Below are 20,651 nucleotides of genomic sequence, written 5' to 3' on the forward strand. Positions count from 1 at the left end.
AGGGTTCTGTTTATTAACAGTGTGCCTTTCTTATCCATTTTTTCCTTTGCTTTATACTTTGCAGTGCCTTTCGGCAAAGCTGGTTACTTTCACATCTTGAGGGGCCATATCTGCTGGTTATTTTTATTTCTTCTCTGCGGTATAACACAGAAGTCCGTAAGAGCAGGGTTCAAAATTTCAAAAGACAAGCTCACTGCCAACCATGTCTTGACTGGTTAAAAATTAGACAAAAGAGCAATGGCCTGTAAAACCCTTCATCTCTAGACACCGTGCTTCCAGCGTCAGTTTGACAAGGAGACCGGGGAGGAAGAATGGAAGAAAACTATTTATTTCAGTCCTTGGAATTTAAAGAAAAAAGGCCACAGCACCTTCTGCAAAAGGGCAAGATGAGTCTGAGGGCTGACTCATGACAGCAACGCCTGTTTCTGTACAACCTGTGAGCTAAGAATTAAGAATGGGGACATGTGTATGCATATGGCTGATTCACTTTGTTGTACAACAGAAACTAACACAGTATTTTGAAGCCATTATACTCCAATAAAGATTAAAAAAAAAAAGAATGGCTTTACATTTTTAAATGGTTGGGAGGGAGCGGGGGAGGGAGGATCGAAAAAATATTTCATGACATATGAAAATTATCTGAAATTCAAACTGCTGTGTCCATAAATAAAGGTTTTCTGGAATGGAGCCAATATTTGTGTATCCTCTACGGCTGCTTCCCCATCCCAATGGCAGGGTTGAGTGGTTATAACAGAGACCATCTGTGGCCCACAAAGCCTAAAATATTTACTATCAGTACCTTTACAGAAAAAGTCTGCTGCCCTCTATCCCATGGTCCCCCTTTTCCTGTGAAGGACAAGTCAGACCAAAGCAGCATATGTCACAGGCTGAGGAGCTGTTGGGCCTGCCTCTCACTGGCCCTGCAAGCAGTCTGGGGCTCGGCCTCGTCCTATGGGAAATGAGTGCATACATCCAAGATTGAACTAGAAAATTCCCTAACACTGGAACCTCTAATCTAAAAGGGAATGACCCATTTAAGCTCACATTTATGGGACACTTACCACGAACCAGACACCATGCAAAGTGCTGACTTGCAGCAACTCTTTTAATCCTCAAAACAATCCTGGGACATAAATACTTTATTAAGACTATGTTACAGCTGAGGAAACGGAGGTTAGAAGGGGTAACTAGTCCAGGTCTACACAGCTAGGAAGCGGCAGAGATGAGGTTTAAACCCATGCCGTCTGGCTCCAGGGCTCATGCTCTAAACACTCTGGATGTGGCCCAAAAGGTCTGAGCTGTTAATGTTGGCACACTGGGATTAAAGGGGTTTAAACAAATGTATACATGTAAAGTACTGAGAGCAGTTCCTGAGGTATTGCATGTGCCCATAAGTGTTAGCTTTTATTAATTACTATACGTTTTTACCTTATTCCTTATTCCTTGAGTTTTTATCTTCACTGGCAAGATGGCCTTATCAAAACTCTATATATTACATATATCCTGTATATTAGATATATATATCCTATATTATATATATACCCTAGGTATCCTGTATATTAGATAATTTATCATTCACAAGACCCCCACAGAGAAACTGAAATGCTTCTGTTAAGCAAACAAAGCATAATATCTAATGTTATATCCCTTAGTGGCTATTAAAAAATTCAATGGGGGGCCTCCCTGGTGGCGCAGTGGTTGAGAGTCCGCCTGCCGATGCAGGGCACACGGGTTCATGCCCGGGTCCGGGAGGATCCCACATGCCGCGGAGCGGCTGGGCCCATGAGCCATGGCCGCTGAGCCTGCGCGTCCGGAGCCTGTGCTCCGCAACGGGAGAGGCCACAACAGTGAGAGGCCCGCGTACAGCAAAAAAAAAAAAAAAAACAATTCAATGAGAGTTTTAAGTTGTCATTTTTGAAACCTATAGTCATTGTCCTCAGTCAGCTCAGGCTTCCTCAACAAAATACTATAGACTGGGTGCTTACGCAGCAAACATTTACTTCTCACAGTTCTAGAGGCTAGGAAGTCCAGGATCAAGGTGCTGGTCAATTTGGGTACTGGTGAGAGCACTCTTCCTGGCTGGCAGATGGCTGTCTTCTCACTGTGTGCTCACATGGCCTTTCCTCTGTACAGGCACAGATAAAGAGATCTCTCTTCCTCATCTTACAAAAACACTAATCCCATCATGTGGGCCCCACCCTCATGACCCAATCTAACCTTAATTACTTCCCCAAGGCCCCATCCCCATCACACTGGGGGTTAGGACTTCAATACATGAATTTTGGGGGAACATAAACGTTCAGTCCATAACAGCAATGAATACAGAATTACAGATATGAATGAACATGTAAATGTATACATATGTTGTTATACAGGTTACCACAATAATAATAAAAAAAGGATTTATGGGGGCTTCCCTGGTGGCGCATTGGTTGAGAGTCCACCTGCCGATGCAGGGGACGCGGGTTCGTGCCCCGGTCCGGGAAGATCCCACATGCCGCGGAGCGGCTGGGCCCGTGAACCATGGCCGCTGAGCCTGCGCGTCCGGAGCCTGTGCTCCGCAGCGGGAGTGGCCGCAGCAGTGAGAGGCCCGCGTACCGCAAAAAAAAAAAAAAAAGGATTTATCATGATCTTTAAAAAAATTAGCTTTGGGGGATATGCTTATGTTATGTAAATATAATATCACTGGTGGTAATTTATACATACAATCAGCTATGTAATATAAAGATATTCACAGAAGAAAAACTGGGAGGAAACAACACAATGTAATCTCTGGGTGGTAGAACTATGAGTCATGTTTATTCTCTATTTTCTTAATTGTCTACAAAGAATACAAATCCCATACATAACCAGGAAAACATGGTCTTTTTTAATGCCCTATTGAAGGACAACCTAAAAATTACGTGTACTTTATTTATCGGCAGAATATTTATTAACATGAGTCCTTTTCTTTTTTTTGGCCACACCGCACGGCTTGTGGGATTTTAGTTCCCCAACCAGGGATCGAACCTGGGCCCTCAGCAAGCAGAGCATGGAGTCCTAACCACCGGACCACCAGGGAATTCCCCTCCTTTGTCCTCTTTCACTCTCTGATCTCACTACTAAGAAAAAGAATTGGTGGAAAGACAAGCAACTGTAATGCCAAGTATGCTCACAAAAATGAGAATACAGGGATCATGTAAGCAACACAGACAGTGGGTAAACTCTTAGGTCAGTGCTGGCTGTATGGGAGAGGGCACACACTTTGTTTTTGGAAAAATGACAGGAGTGGCAAAGAGAGGCAGGCGACAGGGTAGGGCAGACCTGGGAAACAGAGCAGTATACAGACAGAGGGGCTGGAGGCCAGAAAGGGTGGCCCAGGAATGTCACGTAGATCAATGTGCCTGAAGCCTGGCAGGAGAAATGGTGAGAGATTAGGCTGGGGACCAGAACACAGATGCGCTAGAGATTTCTCAAATTTTTCTGATACCCACATTAAGAAATATTTTGCACATCAGGATCAAGGAAACACACACACACACACACACACACACAAAACGAAAAATTTTTCACCAAAAATACTTATTCTTACATTTACTGTATGAATGTGTGTAACCAGTGTTTAGAGACCAAATGGAAAATTTTCAGGTTTAGATATCTGGTACTCCTTGCAATAATAAAATATTCTCAGAATATATTAAAAAATGGCCTTGGAAATTATTTTATTTCAAGAGATTTTTTTTTTAATTTGAGCAAATAATAAATGGACAAGCTTAAACTTCAGACATCATGAATGACTAATTCCTTGGGAATTAGTACATGGGAAATAAAAATTTGCAAAGACAGCAACAAAAATGGTTTTAGCCCTCTATAAAGATACACGCTAGCAAGAGAACATGATGATAAAAATGTTTCCTTTATTTCAAGCAGAACCCCTTTAAAACCTGATATAGGGACAAAGATATACACTGTATCTAAAAGAAGAATAAGAGAATCTCTAGAGATATAGAACAGAGCTTAAGTAAAGTACTCACTTCATGCTTACCGGATGGACACACAGGGGTCAAATCTGTAGCGAGAGCATTTTACTATTTCTAGTTAATCCTAGAACTCTTGTATAATAATACAAACTCTGGATGTGTGAAAAATATTATCAAACACAACAGGAAAAAGTAATTAGATGGCAAAGAATAAGCAATAACCTTGAAACTGAGCCCCTCTCAGTTCAGAAAAAGAATTAAAATTTTCTTCTGCAGCACATATGAGAGACTCTGAAAAAGTCCCTATCCACCACAAACAATAAATGCTGGAGTGGGTGTGGAGGGAAGGGAACCGTCTTGCACTGTTGGTGGGAATGTAAATTGATACAGCCACTATGGAGAACAGTATGGAGGTTCCTTAAAAAACTAAAAATAGAACTACCATACAACCCAGCAATCCCACTACTGGGCATATACCCTGAGAAAACCATAATTCAAAAAGAGTCATGTACCACAATGTCCATTGCAGCACTATTTATAATAGCGAGGACGTGGAAGCAACCAAAGTGTCCATCGACAGATGAATGGATAAAGAAGATGTGACACATATATACAGTGGAATATTACTCAGCCATAAAAAGAAACTAAATTGAGTTATTTGCAGTGAGGTGGATGGTTACCTAGAGTCTGTCAGACAGAGTGAAGTAAGTCAGAAAGAGAAAAACAAATACCATATGTTAACACATATATATGGAATCTAAAAAAAAATGGTTCTTAAGAACCTAGGGGCAGGACAGGAATAAAGACAGACGCAGATGTAGAGAATGGACTTGAGGATAAGGGGAGGGGAAAGGGTAAGCTGGGATGAAGTGAGAGAGTGGCATGGACTTATATACACTAGCAAATGTAAAATAGATAGCTAGTGGGAAGCAGCCGCATAGCACAGGGAGATCAGCTCGGTGCTTTGTGACCACCTAGAGGGGTGGGATAGGAAGGATGGGAGGGAGACCCAAGAAGGAGGAGATATGAGGATATATGTATAGCTGATTCACTTTGTTTTAAAGCAGAAACTAACACACCATTGTAAAGCAGTTATATTCCAATAAAGATGTTAAAAAAAAAAAGTCCCTATCCAAAATTATAACAGAACCAAAACCAGGAAAGTGAATTCAGAGAGGCCATCTATAGGAAACCAACAAGATGTCTAAGACATTCATTCCTTCTAAGATCATCTACTCACTAAGACAACAGCTTTTAAACTGGAAATTGTTTCCCTAATTGCATCCTTTCTCAAGTCACACAACAGTGCTCCTTCAAAAGGTTTATGAAGTATTCCAAAGGGTCACGTTCCTGGCATGAAAGTGGTGAGCCTTGCCCGGTGGCCCCAGAAACGTTGGACATGACACCTCTAGTGGAAGCTACGCCCATCGGCCATTCCAGGGCCAGACCTGGCATTGTTGAAGACTCAGCCCTGGCAAGGGGATGCCCTAGGTGATGAGTTCCTCTGCCCAACTCACCTGGTCCTGAAAGTCAAGATTGTCTATGGAAAGGAGGGGCTACAGCTGGAAGGTCTGGGAAGACCCAAAGAGACCAAGTGACTCCTGGAAAAGGTCAGGGGAGAATCTTAACCCCAAGAAATGTTCAGGTATTTTCCCAAACCAGATCAGCCGTTGGGAGGAGGAACAGAGGAAGAGAGAAGGGAGTCCTTAGGATTTCCCCTAGAGAAGGACAAGGCTACAGAGAGACAAACAAAAAGCTCTAGTTTTCTGGGGTTATAATTAACATAGGGTAATAATTGCAGGACCATTCTTATGAAAATCTCCTTTCTACTCAAGGCCTTGGGCAGGAGCTGGGATAACATCCCTGAGGGTTCTACACTTACTTTCAGTGACTAACCTTAGCCACTAGAAGGCCCAAGGCACCTTTCACACCTACTCCTGAGACTGCAAATTGCTCTGGACTTTTTCTTAACTCTTTTTCATTAATGGATGCCCAGAAGATCACGTCTCTTTTTTATTAACACACGGTCATGGGGGAAGGCAAAGTATTGAAACATTGGAATTTGTTCTTAAACTTCTAGGAGTACTGCTGGTCCCTTCCCTTGAGCTTGCAGAACTATTCGTTGTTTACAATGTGGATTGGTAGACAGTGAAAATAACCTCTCTGCCCACAGGGACAGAAGAGGGAAAACTCCACGCTCTCTAGGGCAGTGGCTTTCCACCAATATGCAACGGTCATCCAAATTGCAGGCTTTCATAATAATTACTAGGAATTTGCCCTCCTTCAGTACCCACCGTCCAGATGCAGAAGTACCCCGCCTTCTCTTGTCATCTGTCCTGACAAATTGAAGTTCTTTACCTATAGTCTTAAAGATGTTTAGTGGAAAATTAACACTCAAGAGCACTATAATAATTTTTAACTATGAAACAAATTTTTTGTGTGTGAGTTCTAAAGTTATAGCAATAAAACTTATTCCCGTCAGTACAATTCTATGTTCTTAACACTGTCATTATATCAGAAGCCCTGTAAGCATGTAAATGTTATTTTCTTTAAAAAGTTGGTTTCTTGTGTCAGATCTACATAACTGACAGAGCGATGGGTGGGCTGAGAACCACTCTCTTAGAGGAAGACTGTCAATCCTCTTTTAGAGAGAAGCACTGAAAACCCTCCTTCCTGGAATGAAATGTGAGAATTTCTATACGGCGAGGTCTGAACTTGAATTCATGGCTTAAAACTATCACCTCCAATAAAGACAGGAAAAAAAAAACAAGGAGAAAAGGGGATTCTGAACAGTATTTTACACAGAGAATTAATTTCTAAAAACTAGCCAAAGGGCTTCCCTGGTGGCGCAGCGGTTAAGAATCGGCCTGCCAATGCAGGAGACATGGGTTCAAGCCCTGGTCCAGGAAGATCTCACATGCCGCAGAGCAACTAAGTCTATGTGCCACAACTACTGAGCCTGCATGCCACAACTACTGAAGCCCGTGCACCTAGAGCCCGTGCTCTGCAACAAGAGAAGCCACCACAAGAAGCCCATGCACCACAGCGAAGAGTAGGCTCCCCTCACCACAACTAGACAAAGCCTGTGCGCAGCAATGAAGACCCAACGCAGCCCAAAAAAACAAAAAACAAAACTAGCCGAAGATATATTCTTAGATCTCAAATCTATGGAGCTGATATTATTGAGTTATAATTAATGTTATACATTTTCCAAACACAAACGTCCACATGATGGCTACATTTTGCGAGGGTCTTACTGGAATCCGTGCATGCAGACCCCAGACACATTTCTGCAGAGCCATCCCAATGTTGCCTTCTAGGCAGCTGCAAAAAAAAAACAAACCCAAAACTCCACTGCCCTGTGTAGCCAGAGACCTGAATGAAATCAGATCAGACCTAATTAAGAATACATTATGTCCCCACCCTAACCCACTTCCCATCCTTCTCTCTCTTTTCTCTCTCTCTCATAGAAATCTGGATTTATGAACTGCCTTTAAAAAGTATTTAATTCCTCCATGTTTGCATTCACGTGGCACTGAACACTGATAGTAGCAGGAAGATGGGTAGGGCTTATCGAAACTGTCCAGGGCCTCTATAAAAAGCACAGGATGAAATCATGTAGAAACTTGGGGAATTATCTGAAAAGTCAGCCTAAGGCAATAAAAATTCAGAATCAGATTTAGAATCAAATGAAAAACTGAGGCCCAGAGTAGTCTAGGGACTGCTTATCAAAGTGACCTAGCAAGTTAATAAAAAAAAAAAAACTGGGACCAGAACTTCACCCCAAAACTAATGTCCATTTCCCATTACTATATACTGCATCCCTCTCCTCCAGATCACAGCTTGGTTCTAGAATATCTGCCCTAATTAGCCCATCTTTATGCTTAAATTCCTATTACTAAAGACTACTTCATTTGAAAAGCGTATTTCTGTCTCAGGAATCTTACTTATAGCTTATTTTTTAATATAAGCACATTGGGGAAGGGGATTTTGATAAATCAATGATTGATTTAATACTGCAGGTGAATTTACTCATCAGATGTGAAGCAGTGAGTTTATTCTCAGAGGCCCGTGGAACTAAGACAAGAGGAAACCAAGTTCCAGGTGATGTCAGCAACGAAAACCAGAATGGTCCTGAGCGGGATATTATAAGGCTCTCTGGGCATGTGGCCCTGGTCCCAGAGGTACCAAAATCAGAGCTCCAACAACAACTGGCTACGGCACTCAGGTGTGCCAAAGGTTAGGTCTGAAGGATGGGTGCCCCAGGGGAAATCCATCTAAGAGCAGACACAGACCGAAGCCAATCTTAAGGTCACAGCATATTGGAAAGGCACGGGTGCGTTAGCCAAAGGGCCGTACAACATGGAGCACGTGTCCAAGCAAGCTAATGACAAGGGTTCAGGGCAGCAGATATCCCAGGGCCAGTTAATAAGAGAGTGCCTGGCTAGAAGTCAAAACATCAGAGAGACCCAGTACCAACCACGAATCAGGAAATGGGCAGGAACCCATTATGGAGAACAGAGCTCCTACTAAACCAGTGTCAAGTCCTAGGGACCATTTAGAGACCCAATATTTAGGTATAGAATTGGCCCTCAAGAGTGGCAAGGTGTTAGGCAAGAACTAGAAGCAGCCCTATGGATGGGACAGACTCCCTGAAAGGGGAAGTGGGCAGTCGCCCTAAGCAGTTGACTCCCACTTCACGGCTCTGCTTAACGTAGGCCCAGGCTGTGGTTAGCAGCTGCTTGGGTGTCTTAGATTTAGTACCTGAGTACAGACGAATAACAGAGAATGATTTACTCCTCAACAGAAAAACAACGTTGAAAACTATCTCCGGTTCAGAAACGAACTTTGGAGGGAATGGTGTCTGTTGCTATGTTTCCCAGCCAGTTTCTTCGCCTGAAAAACCAGTTTAGGTCCTCCCAGGGCTACTGTCAACAAACTTGCACTGACTCATCAAAACAACGGGCCCCAAAAGCAGCCCCCAAACCCTGTAAACATGGATAGGCAACATTTTAGAGATAGTCCTAAGAGTCTGGTTTCCAAGAAAGGAAATATGAGACTCTGGAATCTTCCAAATCGGGAGCCTTGAGATACCTGCCAACGGTGCCAAAAGCCTGGAGGCGCTCCTCTCAGCCTCTAGCTGCCCTCATCTAGGCTCAGAGAGCTGGAATTGGAGGGGTCCTCCCCCTAAGCATGGATTGGGTCAAGCAGTTCCAAGAAGGTAACAGCCACTCCAGAACACCCTCCAGGTGGAAGTAATTTCCTTGTCTCATACAAGTGAGTTGAATCAAGCCTTTCCTCACAGATGAGAGAATCCTGAAATAGAACCCATGAGTTTCTCAGAACCTACCAAAATCCCTGGAGTGAGGGGATGCCAGAAAGACTCTCTAGGGCTGCTTTCAGATCATTGTAAGAGGCTGGAGGCAGACCCTCCAGCAAGAGAATCAACTTGGTCTAGAGACCCTAGATCCATCTCTAGGGTCTTCCTGAATTTGAATTTACATTGCTTTTAGGTTCCCTGGGAAACAGGAGCACCAGACTGGGAAGGAACCCTCAGATCCCTCCCCCCAACCCCGGGACCCCCGGCCTCTCGCCATCCCACTGTCCCCTCTGTGGCTTGCCCTCTTGCTACAGCCACCATCTCCACCTTTTGCCCGTCTTACCCAAGTGCCCTTCCCAAAACCCTGAGTGGCACCGCCCTCCCTCCCAAGCTTGTCTCTCAGTGGCTGAAGACCCCTGGGGTGGGGCGCTTCCTCACTGTCCTGCCCACCTAGCTGCAACTGGAGCCAGGCACCTACATTCTCCACACCCTCTCGAAGCTGCTGCTCTGCCGTCGGCCCTGACACTTGGAGGGTGAAGAACAGCCTGTCTGCTCGCCTGCTGACTCAGTGCTCTACTGGCTGTGCCCCCTCCGGCCTCCTGTCTTCTTGGCTTCAGGCTGGCAGGGCTGCCCATGCCCCCTGCCCCTTCCTCTCAACCTGCAACTTGTACCCACTCTGACCTGGCTCCTCTAATAAATTCATGTCCACAAGGGGGTACAAAAAAAAGAAAAGAATGAGTACATTCTTTCGTTCCAAGAATATAAAACCAAGGTAATTTATCAAATTCTAAGGAATGCTAACAAGTCGAACATGCTAATCAAAATGCACAAATACAAAACTCTCCCCTAACTCTTACCCTGAGAGTAAGTTGAGGGATTTGCTTGTAACTTTCTAAAAATTCTACAGATACTCAAACAGTGAGTGGGAAACAACTGGCAAGAACTAATAAAAAGGAGGTGGCCTCAGCAGTCCCACCAGTAACTTGTGTAAGTGAGCTGAAGCTGTGGCCCTCTTTAACTCATTTCTGCAAACTACCACCCACAGCTCTTGTTAACACTCTAACAAACAGAGAAGCACATGAGTAGATGGCTCACGTGTGGACGTTCCAATGCTTGCTTTCTGTGTGCAGCGATACTGTTTTCCACAACCTGCTACACTAGGCAAACAGCTTTCTCTTTAATTCAGAACAAATTTCTCTGGTTCACAGTTCCACACCAAATCCCCCTGGCTTCTGTGAGAGAAGCTCAGCTCCTACGCAGTCAATCAAACGTGGGCAGGACGTCATGCCAAGTTATTTCATTTCTGTCCACGTCAAACGACTTTTCCCTCTTTTCTGCCTACCAAATTCTTACTCAGCATTCAAGACCCTGCTTAATTTTCCCCTCTTCTGTGACACCTTTTCGGCTTCCTCAAGCTCCTTGCCTTGTACTTCCTAGACCTCTGACCACACTTTGATAATATCTCCTATCACATGCGTTGTAATTTTTCCATGTAAGGCATGCTCACACATTTTTGGTAGGAAAGTATATTAGTACAACCTCTTTGGAGAGCATTTTGGAAATGTCTGTGAATATGGCAACGCACATACCCTCTGACACAACAATGCCACTGCCAGGACTTTGTCCTGTGGATATACTCACACAGGTAAGCAACAAGGTTGTTGTAACACTATTTGTTATAACAAAAGAGTGGAAACAATCGAAGCACATTTTAATACGGGTCTGGTTTAAATAAATACAATAGAGTACCATGCAGTAAGAATCAGAAATCTCTTTCCATACTGGTGTCTGAAACTCTTTTCCCAAAGTCCCTTAATTTATCTGATAGAGAATCTTTTTTCCCCAGCTTTATTGAAATATGAATGACAAGTCAATAGAGAATTTTGACTTAATAGTTCACATCAGCCCACTAAAAGGGTGTGTCTGCCCCCTCTCTCTCTTCCTCTCCTCACTCCCATGTATTTTGCTTCCCCCGGCCATTAAGCAAGTGAGGACAAATTTGGCGATGGTCTTCATTGGACGTGAAGTATGAGGTGAAGGGGATCAGAAAATATCAACCCAAAATATGCCACTTTGGCATAAGGATTATTTTGAGTTGAAGGCAATTGAGAAAAAGCAGACACAGGAAGAACTCTGAGCCCTCCCCCATCTGCCTGAAAGCAAGGCATAAATTCCCCATGAAGGTATCCTCCTCCTGTAGGTCCCCCATTAAAGACAGAGGAGAAGAACTCTTATCACCAGGGATAGATAGAGATGGCACAGAGATGAGTGTGCATAAGCAAACCTTACTAAAATAACTCTTATTTTCCATTAGTTTCCCCATATCTCTACCTTCCCACAATTTACTCCCCCAGAAGTTCAACGCCTCTTTCCTTTTAGTCACTTCTCTACAATGTGTTGCCCTTTGTTAAACTGGTATATAAACGTCCAAGTCTAACCACTTCTTTGGATTTTCACTTCTTTTCTTTATAGCCCTTATACACATAAAATTAAAAACATCAATTCAACTTGTATGCCTTTTCCTCCTGTTAATCTGGTTTTTTGTTACTTTAATTCAGTTAATTCACAGTAACTAGATATCAAACCTAAGAGGGGTAGAGGAAAAGTTTTTTTCTCCCTTACAGAGGCATGTCAGAAAAGCTCATCACTTAGTCTCATTGAAGTCAAACCATGGGAATGCTGAAAACACAAGAGGGAGGGGACCCCACTACTTCCAGAAGTCGTGTTGATGGACACTGCCTCCAGCCTTTGCTATTTAATGTGAAGCTACAAGATATGCCCAATCACAGTCTCCCCTGCTTTCTTCTAGACAAAGACTTTATTATGTATCAAGACTTTTTATGTAACTGCCACACATACAAAGTTTAGTTGCTGTGCAGTTACAAAGAAACAAGAGACTATTCTACTCTCAAAAAGTGTCAAATATTGTTAATCAACTATGCTCCAATATAAAATTAAAAAACAATTTTAAGTGTCAAATAGTCTAATACAGATCCAATTAAAGAGGGGAGCTATACAAAGCAAATGCAAATAATACAACTGCGTAAGTTAATAAAGGTGGCTGCCCAAGTAAACCCACTCCAACCTAATAGAACCCTCACAGGTTTCTCTGCCCAAAATGCATAGACTCCAGTTAAGGCTTTTGTTCCATTCCCAGGCCAAACCAACCACTTCCTAGCTTTGAGACCTTACAGAGTTTATTTAACCTCACTAAGTCCTACTTCATCCATAAAATGGGGATATTAGGATCCACCTCATAGGGAAGTTAGAACAATTAAATGAGACAGAGCATACAAAGTACTTGGCACAGTGCCTGACACTCAGGGCCAAATAAATGTTAACTATTACTATTATAATCATCATCATCATTCTGGAGTTTTCAAGATGTTTCTCAGACTTTATTCTGCCATCAGGTATTAACAGAGCATCAAGTTTATGAAGGAGAATTATTCATGTGCACACCTCGAGCCAACTCCGTATCTCACCTTTAACTAATTCATTTATTCAGAGAAGAAAAAATTATACAAAACTTCAGATCATTTTAGGTGAAAACCTTTTCCCTCTCAAAGGTGTTATATAAGCAACATATGTGTGACATCTTTGAAGTTTTATGGTGTTTTTACTGTAAATATGAAAGAACCCAAAACACTGACATATGCTTCTTCAAAGTCCCACTAATTTATTTTCCCAAGACAAGCGAAATATTTATGCCACTTTACTTCCACCACCAAAATCAATAAGCCATTTAAAAGAATTGGTCAAGGTCAGACATCAGGCTTCCAACTACAGAGGAAGGTTATCAAACGTGCTTAAAATGAGAGGATTCTAGTCCAAATCTCATTCAACATCTTTTGGCCCATCTTTACCTCAAGACTCAGAATAAAGTCTCTTTTTAAAAAGTCTTTGTGAGGGAGTTCCTCGGTGGCCTTATTGGTTAGTATTCCGGGCTTTCACGGCCATGGCCGTGTGATCCCTAAGCCACACCTCAGCAAACACACACAGACACATCACGTTGATGTCCCTCCTGCTACAGCACAGACATCACTTAACGTCTAGAGATGAAAAACCTCATGAACGGCTTTTCAGGACCATCTTTGAAATAAAGTACTCTGTTTAGCTATCAAAGAACAACTCTTCTTTGTTGGTTACTTGAGGTCCTGATTTACATCTGAGTTTAGAAGGCTGCTGCGTCCTACAAACAGACTTAAAATGCAAATTCCTCATCAGACTCCATATCTAAAGAAGCACAGAGCCCACTTCCAGCCTTTCTCCACCATCGCTCACAGCGGAGCCAAAGTCCCAACAAAGTCACACCCAGCCCAGCAAAATTTAAGTCCTCAGTGAATGACTATGTCATATATGTGAGTATGTACATAATTTTCAAATAAAATGATTTGAAACTACCACTGTATGATGGTAAAGGAAGAAAACTGGATAATCATGAAAGTTGAAGTGCTTGACTAAAGTTTAGAAAAATCAAGAAAAAAATTAATCACTGAAATTACTCCTTCCTAATCAAGGTTACTTCGAAATTTGATGTAAATGGATAAATTTCAGCCTGTGCTATACTGAATGAAGTTGCATGAGATTGGAAGAAAAAAGTTCAGAGTATGTAAGAGCCACTTCTCTTCCATTTCCCACGTTTTCAGTAACTACCTACTCAATGAATGCACGAAAGAGTTTATTACAGTGTTGAACTGAAATACCTCAGTCGCTTTTAAATTCTCCTTTCTCCATGTCCCAGAAAATATTCCAAGGATCGAATAAAAAATGAACAAGGACTATCGGCCAAGAAAGCTGCTTGAGGAACTTAGTAAGCTCACCCTCTCCAGTTTAACTCGCCTAATTCACTGAGGGAGCGGAGGCAAACGGCTTGTACTGCATGATAAAGTGACACTTCCGAATAGTAATAGCTGAGATTACTCTGCCGCAGCCTAGATTCTTCTAGTCAGGAGCTCGAGTACAGCTTTCTAAAAGCTTTTCCCAAGATCTCGAGGTCAATTTGCGGACACTCATTCACCCACCCCACCCTACCAGCAGCGCACTTCCCGTTCGCTTTGGCCGGTCAAGAGCTCAAACTTGACAACGACACACACTGAAAAAAAAAAAAAAAAAGAGGAAGTGGCTAAAAAACCATTTCAAGACATTTATTTAATTTTTTTTTTCCTAAGGGAGATCAATGGCCCTGTCTTCCAGGAAATCTCAATGGGACGTAGCCATCACGTCGACTGGAAAGTTGCAGCGAATGACAATGCTGCAAAGCCGAGGGTGACTCCTCTTTAAAAATCAAATTTAAAAAATTCCTCGAAAATCTTCTTGCTATCCAAAACGATCCGTCCCCTGCAGCGAACACAGCAACGCTAACAACTCTCACCCTGATGGGTGGCATCGAAAGCGAGGCTCGGGGCCGGGTACGTGCCTGATCTGCCCTGCCAAGTGGCAGAGGGAGCGCAGGGCACGGCAGCGGCCAGGGGACCCAGCGAGCACCTTCCTTACCTGGTTTGACCGGTTTGGGTGGCGGCTTCGACATCTCTCTTCCTGGAGCGGCTGATTCTAAAGACCACGCACGAAAAGCCAACCGAATGCCCCTCCAGCCGGCACTCCGGGCGCCTCAGAGTTTCTTTATGTCTGGTTTGCAGTGGTGCGCCTTCAAGGACCTGCGTCCACCCCGGGAAGCCGGATGAGCAGAGGCAGGCAGAGCAGCTCGGCGAAGTGCCCCGCCCCGCCCCGCGGCCGACAGAGCTGTCCAGAGCGCGCAGCCGGGCAGACGAGGAAGTAGCCGCTGCCTCGCGGAGCGCTAATTGGCTCCCCGGCTGCCAGCTTCGCCGCTGCAGGAGCGCGGGCGGCGCGCACGGCGGCGCGCACGGCGGCGCGCGCGGCGGCCGAACCAGCGGGAGCCGAACGGGGGCGCCGCAGGCTCGCGCCGGGGCCGGCCTGGCTGCGCGCGCGCCCCGGACGGGAAAGGGCTGGACTGGGCAGGAGCGCGCGCGCGCAACCACGCTCGCCGGAATCCCGCCCCATCCAACGCCGGCCGGAGCCGGGCGCCGCGTCCGCTCAGGGTTGGGCAGAGCCCTAAGTGGCCACCTCTACCCTGCGTCGCCTCTCACCCGGGAGGGGCACGGGAGAAGGGGCCGTGGGCCTCTCGGTTAACGAGCTTCGGGGGTTGCGGCGGGTTAGTGACAGGCGCGCTTGGCAATAGCCTGTGCCGCTTTGCTTGGGACCACTCGAACTGGCGCCCGGTGAGTACCTGCCTGACGCCCCGCCGCGCAGACTCCCTGGGGCCTGGAGGTGTTTCCAGAGTGTTACTGCGCTGGAGCCCGAGCCCCGTTGTGTCTTGCAAGCCCTTTTGGGACTCCTACCACCCTAAATGGGCTGATAAGTGGCCTGCCAAGGAGGACGTGCACTCGTGATGGTGTAGTGCCCTCACGCCCCCTTATAATCCTGAAAACGGGAGTCTGCCTTCTAGAGACCGGACAGGTGGTTGGGAGAAGTCACTGAGGTCAGGGTCAGGTCCCTGCCAGAGGAGACAGCTTGACTCCTCTAGCGTTGAGGTTGACTAACTGCGGCCCTCTTGCTGCCTGTTATTGTACAGCCTAAGAATGGTTTTCAAGTTTATTTTAATGGCTTAAAAGAAATCAAAAGAAGCAGATTTTGTGGCACGTGAAAATTATATGAAATTCAAATTTCAGTGTCCATAAAGTTTTATTAGAACAGAGCCACTGTCATTTGCTTATGTATTGTCTGCGGCCGCTTTCACTTCCTAACAGCAGAGTTGAGCAGCTGCCCGCAACGCCAAAAACATTTACCATCTAGCACTTTGCAGAGCAAGTTTGCCGACCCCAGACCTAGCCAACTGAATTTCCACTGAGAGGTAAGGGCTGGAGCAGACAATAAATGCACCGTGTGTAAATTCAAAATAGCACAGGCAATATGATAAATCGCTTGTATGTTTGGGGGAAGAAAAATTGAAAAGAAAAACTTTACGTGAGAGTCTATGTAAAATGAAGCTTTGAAGTTTCTACTAGGGGTTAGTGACAGAGTGATTCCAAGAGAACTGGGCAAGGGTTGTGTATTCAAACACGCCAGCCTTGGCATTTACCAAAAAGGAGCAAAGTTTAGAAAATAGTAGAAAAAGACTACCCTGTCACATAGAAGATAATCAAAATATTGAATTAAATAAATGAGTGAGAAGTCCTGAAACATTTCACTCTTTTAGAATCCAAAATGTACCGTATTTAGTAGTGAAATAATTTAAATATAGTAAACACATACCAGTTATGAAAAAAGGACTCAACAACATATTTTACTTAGGGTTAAAAAAAGTATAAAAAAATTAAAAGTACTCATTTTGGATTTGCTGTTTGCCATCTTCATCTGTTCTCCTCCTCCTAAGCAAATTCACTCTGCTGTTGAGGAAAGCCTTGCACTTACTGGGAGAATAGAGTACAGTTGACCCTTAAACAACACAAGTTTTAACTGCATATGTTTATTTATACTCGGATTTCTTTCACTAAATTCATACTGCAGTACTACACAATCCAAGGTTGTTTTAATCTGAGAACGCAGAATGGTGGATACAGAGGGCTGAGTAAAGTTATATGTGGATTTTTGATTGTGAGGAGGTTGACATATCCAACCCCTGAGTTGTTCACGGGTCAACTGTACATAAATATCCCACAAGAGTGGCAGTGGTATGTACTCCTAGTAATTGACTGCCCTGGATTGAGGAGGTTAGAAAGTCCAAATGGTTGTCTCTCCGGAGACATCTAGTGATTTACAGTTTGTAGGGGATGGAGATTGTGTTTCATTCATTGAAGTCTACTTCTATGTATTTTTGGAGCCTGGCACCTCTGGAGTGCAAGCTTTTTAAATGTGATTTTAAAATAGTTCTTAAACGGGACAGCAGGCAGTGAAATAATAGAACATGGTGTGGAGATGGACAGTGCCAGGGCTGAGCTTGGAGTTCACCTGAAGCTGCCCTGTGCATCCAACACTGGTTTTGAAATACATGGCTTCTGGGATTGCTATACCCATCCCACACCCCAGCCACTCAGCCCAGCCATAGGTCTTGCTTCTGCTTCTCTCAATTCCCTAACCTCCCACCACAGTGTCACCTGTTCATTGCTAATGGACTGTGCCCAATATTTACCCAAACACTGCCTTGGAAAGGCTAAAACTGCTAACTAATATAGAAGTGAGGGTTCCTATTTTGGTAAAAACTGGCATTTGACTGGGAGTTCTCTCCCGAGCCCAGGAGATTTCATAAGAAGATTCTTGACTCCCTTACTGTTAGTTTCAGAATTGTTAGATTTTCCACCCAAATAACTGCCTCAAGCCTATTTCAAGTGCTTCAGCCACACTTCCTTGTTATTTACACGCTAGGTAATCAGTACAACATCCTCATGTGTACGCATAGATGTGGCAAGAAGCACAGGAGACTAGTAGTCCTTGCCATTCAGTGGATACAGAAAATGCCCCATCAATAATACATCAATCAAAATAACATCTATTATACATGAGAGCCTCACAATTAAGCCAGCACCTGTGCAACATCCTTCCTTTGCTCTTGGTAATAAAGTGCTTTTTAGCAGCTTAGAAAGATGGAAAGAAGTTAACTCACTTGGTTTAGTTTTGTTTCTAGTTTTGTTTTTTGGCCACACCTCACAGCTTGTAGGATCTTAGTTCGCTGGCCAGAGATCGAACCCTGGCCCCAGCAGTGAAAGCGCTGGGTCCTAACCACTGGACCACCAGGGAACTCTCTCTAGTTTTCCATTTACTATCTGTGTGATCTTGAACAAGTCACTCCATTGTCTGGGCCAGTTTCAACTTCCGTAAAATGAAGGGGTGGACTGTGTGATACCTAAGGCTCTATTTCTCCAGGCTTGAGAATTTATGCTCTGATGAATTATCCAAAAACAGGTGACGTGGAAGCAAGGAATAACAAACTTTCATGAATTTTTTTTCTTATTTTGCCAACTGAGGACATCAATCTACTACTACCTAGCCAGCATGATTTCATAGGAGAAAGGACATTTAGCACCAAAAAATGTAAGCAAACTACCATCTTGCTTGTAAAAGGGTAACCTTTCCTTTCCCAAAAAAGGATAGTTGGCAGCCTTACACTGACATATTAAAGGTAATAATAAGGTAAAACATAATTCAAAAGCAGAAAAATTACAATGTAAAAATTTATTTTACAATACTCATTATATGTAATTGTTCCCTTGATATACTGTGGCAATGTGGATGGAGATAAATATTCAACAATGCAGCTCCTGGTGAAACTCAGATGTCCAACTTGATATGTTATTTTATTTCTATCACAATCACATTCTTGTCTCATGTAGTCTAGTAAATGAAAGTGGAACCAAACCTTACTAAATTGCACTCAATTTGGAATACAGCTGTTCCTTAGTAGGGGTGGTGGTGGTGATTGGACAACACCCCCCAACCCAGGAATACCAGAATCTGCAGATACCCAAGTTCTTTATATAAAATGGCAAAGTATTTGCATATAAGCTATGCATGTCCTCCCACATACTTTGAATCATTTCTAGATTACAGGTAATCCCTAATACAATGTAAATGCTATGGAAATAGTTGTAAATACAATGAAAATACTATGTAAATAGTTGCTGGTGCAGCAAATTCAAGTTTGGCTTCTTGGAACTTTCTGAAAATTTTTTCCCCTAAACACTTTCAAACCACTGTTGGTTGGATCTGTGAATGTGGAACCGTCAGACATGGAGGGCCAACTGTGTTCTGAAAAAACTGAGGACAGGCCAAGGAACAACAGCCCTCTCTCCACCACGCTCTTCTCTACTACCTCCCCACAGGGGACACAGGATAGGAACTGGGAGGGTAGCTGAGAGCCTCCAGCGCAGCCACCACACACCCCGGGTGGCACAGCTTAGGTTCCTGGTCACCCCACCAGAGGAGTCAGGAATAAAGAGCAGCATCGGTCAGAGGCAACCTTCTAGAACCACTATGCTAAGGTTCCCTGCAGCTGAGCTTCATCTTTTCACTTAAAGAGATGACAGTGGTCCTTGGAATATCCACAGGACTGCTTTGGTGAGCCTTAGGGGGCCATGCATGAAGCTGTCCTCCACCCCTCATACCAGGGGTCAATAAGCAATGGGCTGCAGCTAAAACCTGGCCCCCTAGGGACTTCCCTGGTGGCACAGTGATTAAGACTCCGCACCCGGAGACCTTCAAGATGGTGGAGGAGTAAGACGTGGAGACCACCTTCCTCCCCACAGTTACATCAAAAATACATCTACATGTGGAACAGCTCCTATAGATCACCTACTGAATGCTGGCAGAAGACCTCAGACTTCCCAAAAGGCAAGAAACTTCCCACATACCTGGGTAGGGCAAAAGAAAAAAAGAAAAAACAGAGACAAAAGAATAGGGACGGGACCTGCACGAGTGCGAGGGAGCTGTGAAGGAGGAAAGGTTTCCACACACTAGGAAGCCCCTTCACTGGTAGAGATGGGGGGGGTGGGGTGGGGGGAAGCTTTGGAGCCATGGAGGAGAGCGCAGCAGCAGGGGTGCAGAGGGCAAAGCGGAGAGATTCCCGCACAGAGGATCGGTGCCGACTGGCACTCACCAGCCCGAGAGGCTTGTCTCCTCCCCCGCCAGGGCAGGTTGGGGCTGGGAGCTGAGGCTCAGGCTTTGGAGGTCAGACCCCAGGGAGAGGACTGGGATTGGCTGCGTGAACACAGCCTGAAGGGAGCTAGTGCACCACAGCTAGCCGGGAGGGAGTCCGGGAAAACGTCTGGAGCTGATGAAGAGGCAAGAGACGACTGTTTCGGGGTGTGCAAGGAGAGGGAATTCAGAGCACCGCCTAAACAAGCTCCAGAGATGGGTGTGAGCCACGGCTATGAGCATCAGCGCGGACCCCAGAGATGGGTATGAGACGCTAAGGCTGCTGCTGCCGCCACCAAGAAGCCTGTGTGCGAGCACAGGTCACTATCCACAGCTCCCCTCCCGGGAGCCTGTGCAGCCCACCACCGCCAGGGTCCCGGGATCCAGGGACAACTTCCCTGGGAGAACACGTGGCGCGCCTCAGGCTGTTGCAACGTCACACTGGCCTCTGCCGCGGCAGGCTCACCCTGCATCTGTACTCCTCCCACCCCCCGGCCTGAGTGAGCCAGAGCCCCCTAATCAGCTGCTACTTTAACCCCATCCTGTCTGAGCCAAGAACAGACACTCTCAGGTGACCTACATGCAGAGGCAGGGCCAAATCCAAAGCTGGACCCCAGGAGCTGTGCAAACGAAGAGAAAGGGAAATTTCTCCCAGCAGCCTCAGGAGCAGTGGATTAAATCTCCACATTAACTTGATATACCCTGCGTCACTGGAATACCTGAAT

The 20,651-nt window shown here is 44.7% G+C and overlaps 2 protein-coding genes across 5 annotated transcripts in view; one reads left to right on the forward strand and one right to left on the reverse strand.

Annotated features, from left to right (window-relative positions):
- Nucleotides 1-15,071, reverse strand: part of OSTF1 (osteoclast stimulating factor 1) — a 48,835-nt gene extending 33,764 nt beyond the window's left edge. The window contains exon 1 of one of the 2 annotated variants that reach the window (XM_060154960.1): nt 14,776-15,071. In XM_060154960.1, the coding sequence (XP_060010943.1) occupies nt 14,776-14,809 (34 nt within the window). In that variant the 5' untranslated portion in view covers nt 14,810-15,071. The remainder of the gene's footprint in view (nt 1-14,775) is intronic. The other variant, XM_060154961.1, reaches the window with a different exon arrangement.
- Nucleotides 14,636-20,651, forward strand: part of NMRK1 (nicotinamide riboside kinase 1) — a 33,761-nt gene continuing 27,745 nt past the window's right edge. Inside the window, exons 1-2 of one of the 3 annotated variants that reach the window (XM_060154964.1) lie at nt 14,636-15,518; nt 16,047-16,150. The gene's annotated coding sequence lies outside the window, so the exon portion shown is untranslated. The remainder of the gene's footprint in view (nt 15,519-16,046; nt 16,151-20,651) is intronic. The other 2 variants (XM_060154965.1, XM_060154963.1) reach the window with 2 other exon arrangements.

The sequence above is a fragment of the Lagenorhynchus albirostris genome, chromosome 7, assembly GCF_949774975.1.
Source record: "Lagenorhynchus albirostris chromosome 7, mLagAlb1.1, whole genome shotgun sequence".
Taxonomy (NCBI): domain Eukaryota; kingdom Metazoa; phylum Chordata; class Mammalia; order Artiodactyla; family Delphinidae; genus Lagenorhynchus; species Lagenorhynchus albirostris.